The following is a 13,512-nucleotide window of genomic DNA, read 5'->3' on the forward strand; positions in this document are numbered from 1 at the left end:
CTTCAGGAACATACCCGTTTGCCACGACGAGGAAAGAGAAAGAAGCCTCTATGTGGCTCATCAGTTGCTCATTGATAGTGCTGTGCGTGGTGATCTCAAGATTAAAAGGCAATTTGGAGCCAAGTCATGTCTCGAGTTCCTTGGCGTCAGAAAGCTTATCGCAATTTGGGTCAGCGGATGGGGTTGCCAAGCATCATGCCGCCGCCGTTGGGACGGGGATCACCAGTCTCGAACGTCGGCTCACAGGTTGCCGGACATTTTCAAAACAACATCTCTGTTTGAGTCCCTGGCTGCCTTCTCGTGAAGGTGTATGTAGAGACTGACACAGGGTTAGGGTTTTCTATCTACCACATCCCTTTTGACCACTCAATTCTGGACATCACTTTCCTATTCGTAAAGTAGAAGAGCATTTGCTACCATGGATACGGACTGGACTATACATTCGATCCAACCATCCATATCGTAGCTAATTTTACTGATTCAACACGTCTTCATCACCTAGTCTGCGTTCTAGAACAAATTGCCTGGAGGAGATTACAGTGCTGGGTGCCATTGTCACACGACACGGCAGCGCATTGACCTTATGTGTCTCGGAAGCCAACCGCCGAAGGGTAACGAAAGTGCCACTACGACCGAGTGGCTGCACCATGGAAGCCCCGTCCCGGCCGCTGCCAAACAAACATTCGTACAGGGTAGGTAGCCTGACCTATTGTCTACCGTTCAACGGCTCGAAAAGGATGTTGCTGTCGAGTCCCGGAGGGGGGCACTCGCTGAAGGATCCCAATTGTTACGGTTCGTGATCCGGCAACTCGAGGACCATGATGATCTGTGTAAGGGTGTTGGAATGGAAGATTTATAAAAAAAAAAAATAAAAAAAATTGGTCACGGTAGCCTGCTACCGCCCAAACAAAGTCAGTCAAGTTATTGACTATCGAATGCTGCGCGCCATCATCCTGTCATGAGGCGTTCCTCGAAGGAAGAGATGACTGGTGGCTCGTAATGTTGGAAATGGGTATGAAATATATATGTCGGGGGTTAAATACTGTGTACACGGTAGCCTCATCTTGAGGAGTATCATTTTTGGCGACTTTTGACAGATACCGGAAGTGCATGCGCATTTCAATAATTGTTTGATGATTTGCGCGGGCGGTTAGTCGATTGATGGCCGGACGGGATCCTATTTGACGGTTTGATTGACATGGCCCTATATACCAGCTGTCACACTGCATGGTGGTTATAACTGTGAGCGCGGCGGACCCAAGAGCGGCCAGGAGGGGAATGTGCATGTGAGATATGAGCAGTGTAGTTGAAAAGCTCGCTCGCACATGGTGTCCGTTCTGGCTGGGCCTTGAGCCTTCAAGTTCTTTTCAATGTTCCCACAAGAGACAAGCAAGGCATTTGGACGTGCAAACATTGCGAATGCTACCCAGCAAGAATGAACATCCGCTTCCTTCAAGTGCCTATCCTGGTGTGTATCCGAAAGTGTGGTCCAAAAGAGAGTAAATGAGGACTAAAGGAGAGGTGAAGCAAAAAAGAAAGAGAGCGGCAAGACTGAAAAACTGCGTTGAGAACGATGCCAGGTGAGAACTTGAAGTGGAAAGACGGGAGGAAGCGCGAGAAGCAGCAATGGTGGGTCCAACTGTTATCAATGGAACCTAAGTGGAGATGTAGTAGCGTGCTAGGTAGTGGAGACCTACATTGGCCTTATGCGATCCGGGGCCCGACCTCGAAGGGTCCATCTGGACAGGGACCCCAGGCGCAGGGCCCGCACCGATGTGCCTGATCAACGCAGCTCCGTCCCTCCTCCGTCAGCTGCCCCGACCAACTCAAGCTGTCACGGTCAGTCAGGTCCGTTAACGGGCTTATCCGTCCGTCATTGTCAATGCCGCCCGGTTCGGTTCGGTCCGTTCTTCCATCTGAACTTCAATTCAGCTTTGATGTCGTCTTTCACGTCCAGACTGGCATACAGTCGATATCTCACCGTCGAGCTAATGACTACCTCGCCAGTCAATATTGAGGCGCATCCAAGACCAGTGACTGGAGCTTGCTATATACATCTCCCCACGTACGCGCACGGTACTCGGCGTATCTCACCTGTCACGGCAGGTTTTCGGCCAACAAGACTTTTCCTTTGCGCAACGTTGAATTTAGTGCCCATGTATATTCAATCTCTTGATGTCAGGTTGTCAACTAATACCTGGCTTCCTGATCTTCTGAACGGTCACTCAAAGCTCGTCCCCTACCTCAGTCCTTGACGGGTCAACACCCCTAGAGGTAAGTACTTGGGTCTCCAAGAACATATGATGCTGGAGCTGTGAACTTTACAGTACGTACGTAAATTAGATACACAGGCCATACTACAGTACCAAGCTCCAGTTCCCGTCCCCCAGTCGCAAACCTCCACTCGCTGGATCCAATAGCTTCAAGTTGGTATTCGCGACAGATCAACGCTGTCAAACATCTCTGCCCGTGGATTAGCTACCTCCCGTCAATTGGCTGCACATCATTCAGCACCACCACGGCACCATCACCCGGCATCACCACTTTCGATACCACCTTGATCCTCCCCCTCGCCGTTGTCGCCTCCACTCGTTGCGCTCCACCTTCCACAACCATCGTGACAATCACCACCATCAGCACCGCCGGCCCCCGGCTGACACTTGACACTGCCGCGAACCATTCGTTTTTTCTTTCTTTTTTTTCTTCCTTTTTTTTCTTCTTTGACATCCGCCCCCCCAACGGGCTGTACGGAGTACACGGTACACAGTACACGCTACACGTTCTAACGCTTCATCGGTCCCCCGCCTTCAACCTCGAGGCTCTGACCGTGTGCTTGACTTGATTGCAACACCTGCCTGGCATCATCGCGCTATTAGATTGATTGGCCTTGCATGTTACCGTCCTCTTGATCAACTTGTTCCAGTCCGTATGTCGCCTCGCTTCCACTCTCGGCATATTCTCCAACACACCACCTAGCTCTTTGCTGTTTACAATCATTTACGCGGTATCGCTCAGGAGGTTGACGGCTGGTTGCATTTACGCTGAATGCTGTCATACATTGTGCAAACGCCCGCCTGCTTCTGTTCCCGTTGTTGCTCCCGTGCTCCGTCTGAGCCTTTGAGCTGGCCTCGCCCAGCACCACCAGCCTACCTACGAGGACAACCTTTTCCCCTGGCCAGCCAACATCGCCGACGCAAGTTTACAACCACTGACACCTGGCCAACTCGCCTGCTGCTTATCCGAACCGCTACTACCCGGCCTTCTTCTCCTACCGTTCCGGACGCGAGCACCAACACTATCCTGCCGTGCCCGTTGTGTACTGCCCGGTTGTGTCGTGTCGTGTCATGCTCATACGCCTTCTGCTGAGCCATACGACCATTGGCATTCAGTTGCTCTCATCGCAAGCAAGATATCGACCGTCTCGCGTCTGTTCCTGCATCAGGTCGCTACCTCCCGCAGCTGCTTTGACCGGAGTCTGCGTTGTGGAGTCGGCGTCGAGGACAGCTTGCTTGCTTGCCGAGCTAGGTTGCCCGGCTTCTTCTCCGCGGACTGCTTTTCCTTCACGGGTACTTCTGTGGGCAGCATTCCCTACATCAACCTTGGAGGGTCCCCTTGAGAGACCCAACCGCCGGCACGATAGCGTCCCAACTACGTATCCAGTCTATTCTCTCCCCCGCCGATCCGCCGGACGCCGATGAGACTTCGGCTACCAATAGTACGCCAACCGGGTCTACGCCAAACCGAAAGTTTAACGACGCGTTCGCCGCGCCGGTCTCCGGCGAGCCGCCCTCTGTACTTCCCGCCGGGTCGGTTATAGCACCCAGGATTTATACCAACGACCGGTTCCCCAACAGTCGCCAGCCGCTGCCTCAGAGCTCACCGCTCGCTACCGGGGGCGGCGGGCTCCGCAGGCACGGCCAAACACCCGATAATGTCAACAAGGTCTTGATGGTCTCCGCGACTATGAGGCCTACCCCTGAGAGCCCTGCAAGCCCTGGCCTACCTGATCTGAAAAGGGGAGCCAAGCGTACCCCTTTGCGCTCAAGTATTGCCTGTCAACGTTGCCGGAAATCTAAAATCAAGTGCAACAACACAGGCGGTGATGCGCCCTGCGATACCTGTATCCGAAATGGCAAACAATGTATCTACCCTGACGTGGCGCCTGCTCCCCCAAAGCGAACTGAGCCACCCACCGGTGTCAAGTCGGAGCAGGGTTCCGAGCGGAAGCGGCCGAGGAGACTCGATGATATCGCCAAGTTGGAGAGCGCTGTTCCGCCTGCCGCTTTTGCCGAGGAGGTTCTCACGGCGCCTTATCTTACCGAGAGTGTTTGGTCAGAAATCTTTGACCTGTACAAACTTCACTTCGCCACAGAGTTGCCGTTCCTTCACTTGGCAACTCTCAAGGAGAAAATGGGAAACAGGTTCAGAGCCAAGCAGAGTGACACATCTCCCGAAATCAACCTCGTGCTCCTAGGGGTCTTAACCCTGACAGTACGCTTCAACCCCACGTTGGTGTCTTATGTCACAACACTCAGGACAGCTTCTACTGTTTCGAGCGGCCCAAAGTCGCGCCAACTGGGCATCAGTAGTGATGCGACGACCGCCTCCGAGTTCTATGCCGATGTCCTCACAAAGGCTTTGGGTGGACTTCGAGCCAGCATGACCATGGCATCAGTCGAAAGGGTCCAGGCCTTCCTGATGCTAGGCCTGTACGAGTGGGGACAGGCGCGGCCCAAGGTGGGCGGCATGGCGGCATGGATGTATGTCGGAATGGCCATTCGTATGGCTCAAGCTCTAGGCTTGGGTGATGGCGATAAAGAGGACAGCAAAACATTCAAGTCCAGACCTCTAGACACCTTGAGATTGTCCATGTCAAAATCGCAACTGATCATCGCCAAAGAAATCAGGCGACGCACCATGTTTAGCTGCTTGATATTGGATCGCTTGCTGGGCTGTGGCAAGGGGCGTGCATCGACAGTACGTTCTGAGGACTTGCGAATTCAGCTTCCCTGTTCTGAAATGTCCTTTGACCTATCCGAAGATGTCTATACTGGTTTCCTCAACCCTACAGCCCAGGAGATGGCCAGAGGCCCTATATCCGACAGTGCCGACAGCGTCCTGAGTCGCTTCATCCGACTTGTTGATATCTGGGGTGAGATATCAAAATGGAGCTTTGCCGGTGGTCGCTTTACAGAACAACATGCTCCTTGGAAGCGTGAGACAACATTCTACCAGCTCCGTATGAAGCTTGAGACGTTCTATAGCGAACTACCGGAGCGGTTTTGCTGGTCGAGGAGCAACTATTACAAGCACGAGAACCACCACGCCAGCAGTGTCTACGTCTCCTTGCACATGCTTGGCGCGGTATGTAAGATTATGCTTCATCGCGAGTACATACCGTTCATTGCAATTCGATGCAAGAAGCCAGTTGGCCCCCTTGATGAGCCTACTTTTGCCGAAGGCGATGAACCGACCGGATTCTGGAACGAAAGCGCTGAAGAGATTTTCAGAGCAGCTAAGGATATCGTTGATCTCATCGATATTTCCCAACAGAAACTTCCCATGTCGACGCTCGTCTTGTTTGCCGTGTGGACGGCTGCCTTTGTCGGCATATATGCTGTTTACTTTCCTCATATCGATGTCGAGCGCCACATGCTTCTGCCACCAGACGAAGATTCAGGGGTCGAGTTGGAAGAGATCAAAAAGGGACCTACGGGCCTGACGTACAAAACACTACAGCAAATGGGTAAATGGCTCAAAATGGCAGACACATATGTGCAATATTTTCACGACATGGTACGCTACTACGACACGGTCAAGAAGGACTACGAGGCCGCGGCAAAAGCGGCGGACGGGCCAGGCGGTGAAGCTAAAATTAACATTCGTCTTCTTGGTGGCGGCCTGGAGGAGTGGAAATACCAAGGACTGAAGGTGGTCAATAATGGCGAAATCCTGGCGGTTGACGACGACCGGCACAGCATTTCTCGGGATAGCACGCTCGAACCAGCCTCCAGCAGACATGACGGCCATCATACGGACCACCACACCAAGACCCCAAGGTCGACTTCGCTCTCGTTCACCCCAATCAACACCACAACGCATCACCACCAGCACCCATCGTTGGATTCACCAGCAGACACCACTCAAACGCCAGATGGCGAAAACATATCCTGGCATCACCCACCATATCAACGCCCAGTCACCGGCGGCATGCTCAGCTCCAGCAGCCAACACCAGTCCCCATCCCAGTCATCATTCACGGCCCTGAGTCCGCATCTGGCGACTGTCAAACAAGTATTAGGCCCACCGCCACCACCAGCAGCGGCTGTCTCAGGCTCCGGTGCGGCAGCCTCGATCTCGACATTGCCCAACATACCCGTGTACAACTCTTCAAGTGAGGTAATGCAGTATATCCAGGAAAACCAGAGCATACCGTGGAATCAGTTACCAGGTGGTGTCGACCATTTCGCGCACGGGACCGATGACTTTTGTTTTGATGAGACGGGCAACGGGTTCTGGGGGTCGATGCCCGTTGTTATGGGCGCCTCTACTGCTGCACATGGTTATGTGCCACAACCGATTGTTGGGGTGAGTGGACAACAAGGAACGGGTTGGAGTGGACTTATGTGACGAAGCAAAGAAGGTAACTGAGGTTCGAATGTTGCCGGGGGGGAAATCACCTTTTGTTCTTCTCTCTTGCTCTCTTTTTCTTGGTTTCGATCTACTACTATGGGCCAAGGCTATATGTCTTTTGGTCATCCATCGATTACGGTGTCTTAAGTGGTTTCTTTTTCAACTTTTCTGGGAGTGATTAGCTAACGATATCCTACACATGTGTTGGTCCGGTGTTTTGGTGATCACCTTGTTTCTTGTCCATAGTTTTGGTGTTTGTACGTATCTTTGTAACGAATTTGGGCTTTAACGATGGCGCGATAGGGGTTTGTTTGGGGGTCACCCTTTCAAGGACGTTCTTATTACATTTCCTCCTGGGCGATTTTTCGCGAGTAACAGGACGATTATAACTTTCGCGTACACTCCGTCGTGCTAGAGTTGCCAAGATAGGTACCTATGCAGTTCCCAATGCCACAGAGAGCTCCAATGCAACATAAAATAATCATCAGCTCGACCATGCGGAAAAGGAACACTGTGATGCAGATTTCCCCTCACTTTTGTCCCCATGGTTGATATGTGAAGAGAGGATTTGGGTTTGAGATGACAATATAAAATGCGAGAGAAAGGAGAGAGTAAAACGGGTTACGACATCCTGAGCGACGAGGAGTATACGGATATGCAGTGTATTGACATGTGAATGTATCATCGTTACTGACACTGATATAATTTGTACCGACCGGTTCCAAAGAAAGACCAAAATGCATGACATGATATCTAAGCCTGCCTGAAACAACCTTGACTGAAACCAAGTTCTTCTTGTTTGGGGGTATCTTCCTATATAAGACCAGAAAAAAAATAAAAAAAATGCTATCGATGGCTGCCTCTCTGAAAAGCAGGCATCGCCTTCTTCAAAATCGGAACGTCATCATCATCCGTCCTACTTGTACTCCTACCCACCACCCCAAAGGATGTCGTTCCCGTCTGCAAGTATTGTTGTTGTTGTTGTTGTTGTTGTTGTTTCCCGCCGCCGCCGCCGCTGCTTCCCTCATCATAGCTCCCGCCGTGACCTCCTCCATATTGCCCGCCATTCCCAATCCCCATCTCCAGATCCACCTCACTACCAGGCCCCGGACTAGGACTAGGCGAGGGACAGGGACTCGGCGTCGTGCTACGTATATAAGGAGTATACGGCCCCGTCCGATACTTGTGGCCGTTAATGGTCGTCAGTGTTTGCACCCCTTTATATAAGTCGTCGTTGTCATCATAAGCAGCACCACCAGCAGCAGCAGCAGAGTTTGCCGCGCCAGGGCTGTTGTGATGGCTGCTATTTCTCCTGACGCCGATTTGGAAAGTGGATAAAATCACCGGTGGCGCCATGGTCTCCCCTTGGCCTTGGTTTGGTGGGGTTTTCTGCTTCTTGAGGGCCTTGCGTGCTGCGACTCGGTCCTGGAGCAGTTGCGGCGCAAATCGGGTCCAGACGTACTCGCGGAAGGTGCGGGTGGTGCCGAAGACGATGAAAATCAAAAGACTGGCGGAGACGCCGGGGCAGAAGAGGGCAAAGTCGCCGCGGGCGCGGGCGGCGCTGAGGTCGGGGTGGGGCGGGATGTTGGCTTTGGTGTTGGTGTTGGCGGCGCGGAGTTGGAAGAAGATGACGACTAGTTCGAAGAGTCTGGACAGATGTTGGTTTAGATTCCATGGGACAAGCTGGGTACCATCGGGGGACGATAAAAACATACCCTAGTGCCACAAAGGCGACAGTGAAGCGAACAGCAAGCCAGCTGTCGTAGATGTTTCTGCGCGGTAGAGCACTAGGCCTGTGACCCGACGGCACGTTCCCACTGCCCGAGTATGGGTTGGTAGTCTTTGACGAATTTTGGCCATAGCGAACTTTCCAGGACACCAGGGCGGCCCTGGAGTGGATGTACTTGATAAGAATAGCAAACAGAAGCAAGCTGCCGATACCAAAGCTTATGACCACTATTATATGGATGTTAATTTTGGGACATTATGATTTTCAGAATAAGGAGTTTGGGAGAGCCGCATACTGATAAAGTCGGCCAGGACCATGAAGCCAAAGACACTGCCTTGAACAACATTGGTTCTGAGCAGGCACACCTGGATGATGGGCAGAATAATGGCGCTCGCCTTTGCCCACAAACTTCCCCTGAGGCGGTTGAGTCTGGAATTTCGAAGCTGGAGGATCGAGTTTGCCAATTCGACGGACCTTTTATTCTGGTCAGCTGCGTGAGTCGTCATCTCCTCGACTCATATCGGACGAACTGACCAGAAAACCACCAGCATGGCATCCACATTGTAGGAGTAGTACTCTGTTGCTACTAATCAGAAACACCACCACCATCTGAAAATTGTGTAGGGAAATTAGACATACGTATGTAAAAGAGGACGAGGTCGAAGCCTGTAGAAGCGCCGGTGACGTTTAACTCGGGCCTTCCAGCATTGGCTACCACGTTTTCGTACTGCGATGTCTTGACGTCGTTCCAGTAGGCTATTGTGTGGATTTGTTGGATGATGGATGCCAGTGTGCCCAAGGACATGGAGAATGAGAGCATAGCCACATCTTGGCTGTGTTAGTATGATATGAGTACTAGAGTAGTAGTAGTATGGTGAAAAAGGGCATAGGAACCACGACTTACAGCTTCTTCGCTCATGGTGAACCCACACCAGCCATAGTAGAAGCAGGCTCAGAAACAGACAAAACAAACTGTAGATGAGAATACCAACGGCGGAGCCAATGGCCTCGGATGGGAGCTGGGCGGCCATCTCACATGGCACTCACTAGGGTAGAGTTGCAGTGCACATTCTACAATATAAGATCTGAACTATGTAGCTACTAGGGAAGCATGATGTGCGAGACGGGGGGTATAAGACAGATATGCCTCGTGGGGCGAGACAGAGGACGGGACTAAGGTCCCAACAGTTCGCCCCTTGGATGCTAGTCTGATGCTACTCTGACCCTCTTGACACAGACTCACGACAGAAAGCGGGATGGTGACCGAGGGTCCAGGCTCGAGGTGTGGAAAAAAGCTGGGGATAGTGCATCCTGATGGCTGTCCGAGCGCTCGCTTGGCCTGGTAAGTTGATGTCGGTCAGAAAGTCCGCATTCTGTCGGCAGGACCGGAGGCTGAATGGTGGTAAGGGTACTACCTAGTTTGACAGACGGTTCCAATCCGGATCTCGCTTGGGCGAAACGAATGCGAGCAAGCACCTGCATATAGTGGCATTGCATCCCTGGAGAAGATGGATCGGAAGAGGGCGAATGAGACCCGACGGAACATGGTAGGAGCATGTTGCCTTTCTGCTACCAACATATATTAAAGCATCCACATAGCCGACCCTCCCCCTCTGTTCCTCTCCCCGAGACGCCGACGCCCTAAGGTGAAACGGGGTCCATCCTTGACTTGACCCGCACTCCGGAGATAGTCGAGCACTTGGCATGAGTGGGAGGAGTAGTGTAGCAGCGGCGGCTCGACAATGGAAAAACTCGAGTACATACCAAGAGGAAGATCCCATTCTGCAGGAACCGGGTGACCAACTCTTGAGGCCATGGGTCGTCGAGGGCTGGGCGACTTGGCTTGGACTAGTGTACACCAATTTCATGACCCATTGACCAAACAGAGGCAAGCTTTACCTAGCCTGACTACCTCTAGCAAGAGGAAGAAGGACGGCTTCTTTCGTATTGAAAACGACACTATACTAGTGTAATGTGTACCTAGTGTAGACTATGGTCGGCGATTGGTACTGTAATGGCACTCGGCAACAGGATCTGCAGTTGGGTCACCTACACTAGTGTACCCTAACATTGATTTTTTTTTTTTTTTTTTCCAATAGCGTGGCCGGGATTCCACGTGGATAGATAGTGTAAGTAGCCCGGCAAGAGATGAACCCGAGGTCAAAGCGTAGAATATTCTTCGGTGTTAGGGATTGCAATTTGGCTGAAGGGGAAGGGAAGGAAAAAGGAAGCAGATGTCACAGTGAAGGGAACCCACCTGTTGGCGGCTGCCTTTCTTCCAGATTCGGCATGTATGATCCGAGTGTCATGACCGATGACAGATGACAGGCGGGTCCGTTTAAGGAAACCGGCTGGACGGAGATGGAAGCATGCAATTGTGGATGTAACCGGGAGCACCCCGGCCTACATAGCACCTCTAGAGGGTGCATCGCCCCACACCATAGGGCACTTACCCCCCTAGCTCGTCATCTCCACCCAAACACTGAATATTACGGGTCAAGGCCCCCTGATGGCGTGAGCTTCGGCCCTACTATGTAACTGCAGTGGATCTCCTGCCTGGTGCTTACCCCACTTCAGCTGCAGCCGCGTCTCCATGGAAACTTCTGTGAGTGGACAGCACAAACAGCTACGCTACTGTACAAGTATACTTTGTCAAAGTACCTCGACACTCCCCACCATCTTTCTGGACGCGATCGGGACACCACGCGTCGGTTGGGATACCTATTCTCATTGTCAGCGGCAGTTCGAATTGATTCGGGTTCAAGGTTTATTTATCGATATCCGTGCACACGTCACTCCATCACCACATCCATCCATCCATCCATCCATCCATCCAGCACCATGGAGGAAGAATGGGAACCACCAGTGCCGGCCGGGTATAACGACGCCAACCGTGCCTTCATCCAAGCCTTCATGGCACGAGGCACCCTGACCTTTCCCGAAGGACAGAAGCTCGTTGCCGCGATTCTCTCAGCCACCGAGGGCGAGACCGTGGACCCGCAGTCCATCACCCAGGACACATTCGCCGGCTTTGTTCGCACCGCCCGCGAGGCTGTGGAGCCTCTTGACTACGACATCCGCAGCTCTCGGGACCAGCTTCGAAATGGAGAGCGCATCTGGGCCTTCATCAACGCCCACAGCGACCCTGCCACCCAGATGGCCACCACCCGCTCTCCCGAGGAGGTAGCCTACATTAAGCGCTTGATGGACCTCCTGTTCGACGAGTACAACACCGTACGAATGGAGGTGATGGCCGTCGACGAGGGACAAGCCCTCAAAGCCTCTCGTCCCAGCAAGCGGCGAGAGAGTCAGCATGTAAACGGCGAAGACGAGGAAGGCCAACCATCCACCACCGCATCCGACCGTGGTCTCAAGCATTCCGAGGTTCTGTCCCTCCTCTCCAGCCTCGTGGCCGAAGGCTGGCTGGAGAAGAGCCGTGCCGGGTTTTACAGCCTCAGTCCGCGCGCGCTGATTGAGATGTGGAGCTGGCTGGTTGCCACTTACAACGACGATTCGCCGTCGGCTAGGGACTGGCAGCGCATCAAGTTCTGTGAGTCGTGCAAGGAGATTGTCACGTACGGCCAGCGCTGCTCGGAGAGGGACTGCACCGTTCGGCTGCACGACATTTGCGAGGACCGCTACTGGCGCACGAGGAGGGGAGAGAAGAAGTGCCCCAAGTGCGAGACTGAGTGGACCGGAAACCACTTTGTCGGCGAGCGGGCTATTACCTCACGCCAGGCTTACCAGAGGGGCAGAGGCGGCCGGGCTAATGGCAACGGCAGTGGCAGACGGAGCGATTTGGAAGAGGCAGTCGCCGCTCAGCAAGAGGCTGCTGCTGATGATGACGATGAGGACATGGCGGAGGCTTGAAAATGTCCTGTTGCATGGTTTACTCAGCAGTGGCCCAGCGGTGTTGCCATAACACTAGTCTTTCTTTTTTTCTACAAAACACCCGACGTCAATCCAGCACAGACAAACGTTCGTCAACTGGCGACAAATAGTTGGGTTTGTATTACGAAATACCCAGGATATCTGAGATGGAGTATCACGACACTCCAGGGGCACAGCGCCCCAGCTTCGCGAAACACATAAAAGTTTTGAACATGTACAAGTCTTCTTTGGAAGACGGAAGACGCTTTGATTTTTGTTAGACTACACACATACAGCGCCATCACTCACCTTACCCTTTTAGCGCCAAAAGGCCGGCGATCATGTTACCCCTGACTGTGCTCGGCCCAGCCAGCCACCCGCCCCTCCGTCTCGCAATCTCCGCCGATCAACCCTTGGCCCCGTACACTAACACTACTGTCGGTCAAATTTACTTGATAAAGCGACTAGCCCGGACTTGAGTCAGGACAGCATCATACCTGGACAGTCAGGTCCAAACTACTGCGATATACAGGGGCGCAAGACAAGCAAGCCGAAAGCGCTATAAAGCAGAATAGACCAACAAACAAACGAAGAAAAATAAAATAGTTGAAGCTGGTACTCCGCCTTGGAGAGTTACAGTTAACCTCATGTGTGGGGAGGGACAGCCTGCCAGCTACTCGCCGCGAGGCTATTTGAGATCGAGATCGCGTGGCCAGCGGCTATGATGGAAGGAGAACGTTCGCCGAACTTTGATATTTCTTCTTTGTTGTTCTGCTTTCTGGTGAGGAGAGAACAGCATGGCAAGCACACGTTAAATTCAAATCGCTAAGCGAAGATCCCTCCTGGATTATGGACATGATGTATACACGATAATGAAGGTTATGCAGAAAGAGAGAGGGAGAGAAAGAGCCGAAACAGTCAAACCCCCCAATGCTGCCTCCAAGAACAATCAGTATGTCTTCTTGCTACTCCTCCATTGCTGGTCTGCCCAAGTGTCTCGTGCGTGGTGAACACACCATCATCCTCGAGTGCCTTTCCTGGTGTGTGAAGGAGGCGGAGATAGTCGGCCTGCCTGCCTTTATGAAGTACTTGCGTTGACAACTTGACGGTTCTAGCGTGGGGGCCAATGAGCAGCTTGCGTTGTGGGATGAAGGATGTGGTGTGTATACCTACTATTACATTCTCTGGTAAAGAGAATCACACTTGCGGAGGTTTCCTTGCGGTTGAAGAAGTGAGGGAAGGACCGCTGGGCCCGTGGCGAGCGAGGTATCCGCAATGGG

The 13,512-nt window shown here is 52.6% G+C and overlaps 3 protein-coding genes across 3 annotated transcripts; 2 read left to right on the plus strand and 1 right to left on the minus strand.

The window, feature by feature from the left end:
- Window positions 1–3,344: 3,344 nt before the first annotated feature.
- NCU06990 (hypothetical protein) lies at window positions 3,345–7,097 on the plus strand (the record flags this gene model as incomplete). The annotated part of the gene is made up of 2 exons (XM_957537.3): window positions 3,345–3,525; window positions 3,641–7,097. The coding sequence occupies 2 exons, from the start codon at window positions 3,345–3,347 to the stop codon at window positions 6,628–6,630; spliced, it is 3,171 nt and encodes a 1,056-aa protein (XP_962630.3). The 3' UTR covers window positions 6,631–7,097.
- Window positions 7,098–7,236: 139 nt separating this feature from the next.
- NCU06991 (hypothetical protein) lies at window positions 7,237–9,796 on the minus strand. Its single transcript, XM_957538.2, has 7 exons — window positions 9,778–9,796; window positions 9,267–9,701; window positions 9,002–9,190; window positions 8,897–8,939; window positions 8,658–8,836; window positions 8,349–8,589; window positions 7,237–8,281 (listed from the first exon to the last, which is right to left on the minus strand). Exons 2-7 carry the CDS (start codon window positions 9,391–9,393, stop codon window positions 7,480–7,482), a joined length of 1,581 nt encoding a protein of 526 aa, XP_962631.2. The 5' UTR covers window positions 9,394–9,701; window positions 9,778–9,796; the 3' UTR covers window positions 7,237–7,479.
- Window positions 9,797–11,038: 1,242 nt separating this feature from the next.
- On the plus strand, window positions 11,039–13,487 carry NCU06992 (DNA repair protein Nse1). Its single transcript, XM_957539.2, has one exon. The coding sequence runs from the start codon at window positions 11,204–11,206 to the stop codon at window positions 12,230–12,232; it is 1,029 nt and encodes a 342-aa protein (XP_962632.1). The 5' UTR covers window positions 11,039–11,203; the 3' UTR covers window positions 12,233–13,487.
- The last annotated feature ends 25 nt before the right edge of the window (window positions 13,488–13,512 follow it).

This window comes from Neurospora crassa, linkage group IV, assembly GCF_000182925.2.
Source record: "Neurospora crassa OR74A linkage group IV, whole genome shotgun sequence".
NCBI lineage: Eukaryota > Fungi > Ascomycota > Sordariomycetes > Sordariales > Sordariaceae > Neurospora > Neurospora crassa.

Bases quoted from the DNA above. Each gene is read 5' to 3' on its own strand.
- NCU06991 (XM_957538.2), bottom strand. From the start codon at position 9,393: ATGGCCGCCCAGCTCCCATCCGAGGCCATTGGCTCCGCCGTTGGTATT. The intron at 9,191-9,266 runs GTAAGTCGTGGT...AACACAGCCAAG, and splicing joins TCACCATGAGCGAAGAAGCT to ATGTGGCTATGCTCTCATTC. The intron at 8,590-8,657 runs GTATGCGGCTCT...TCCATATAATAG, and splicing joins GGTCCTGGCCGACTTTATCA to TGGTCATAAGCTTTGGTATC.
- NCU06992 (XM_957539.2), top strand. From the start codon at position 11,204: ATGGAGGAAGAATGGGAACCACCAGTGCCGGCCGGGTATAACGACGCC.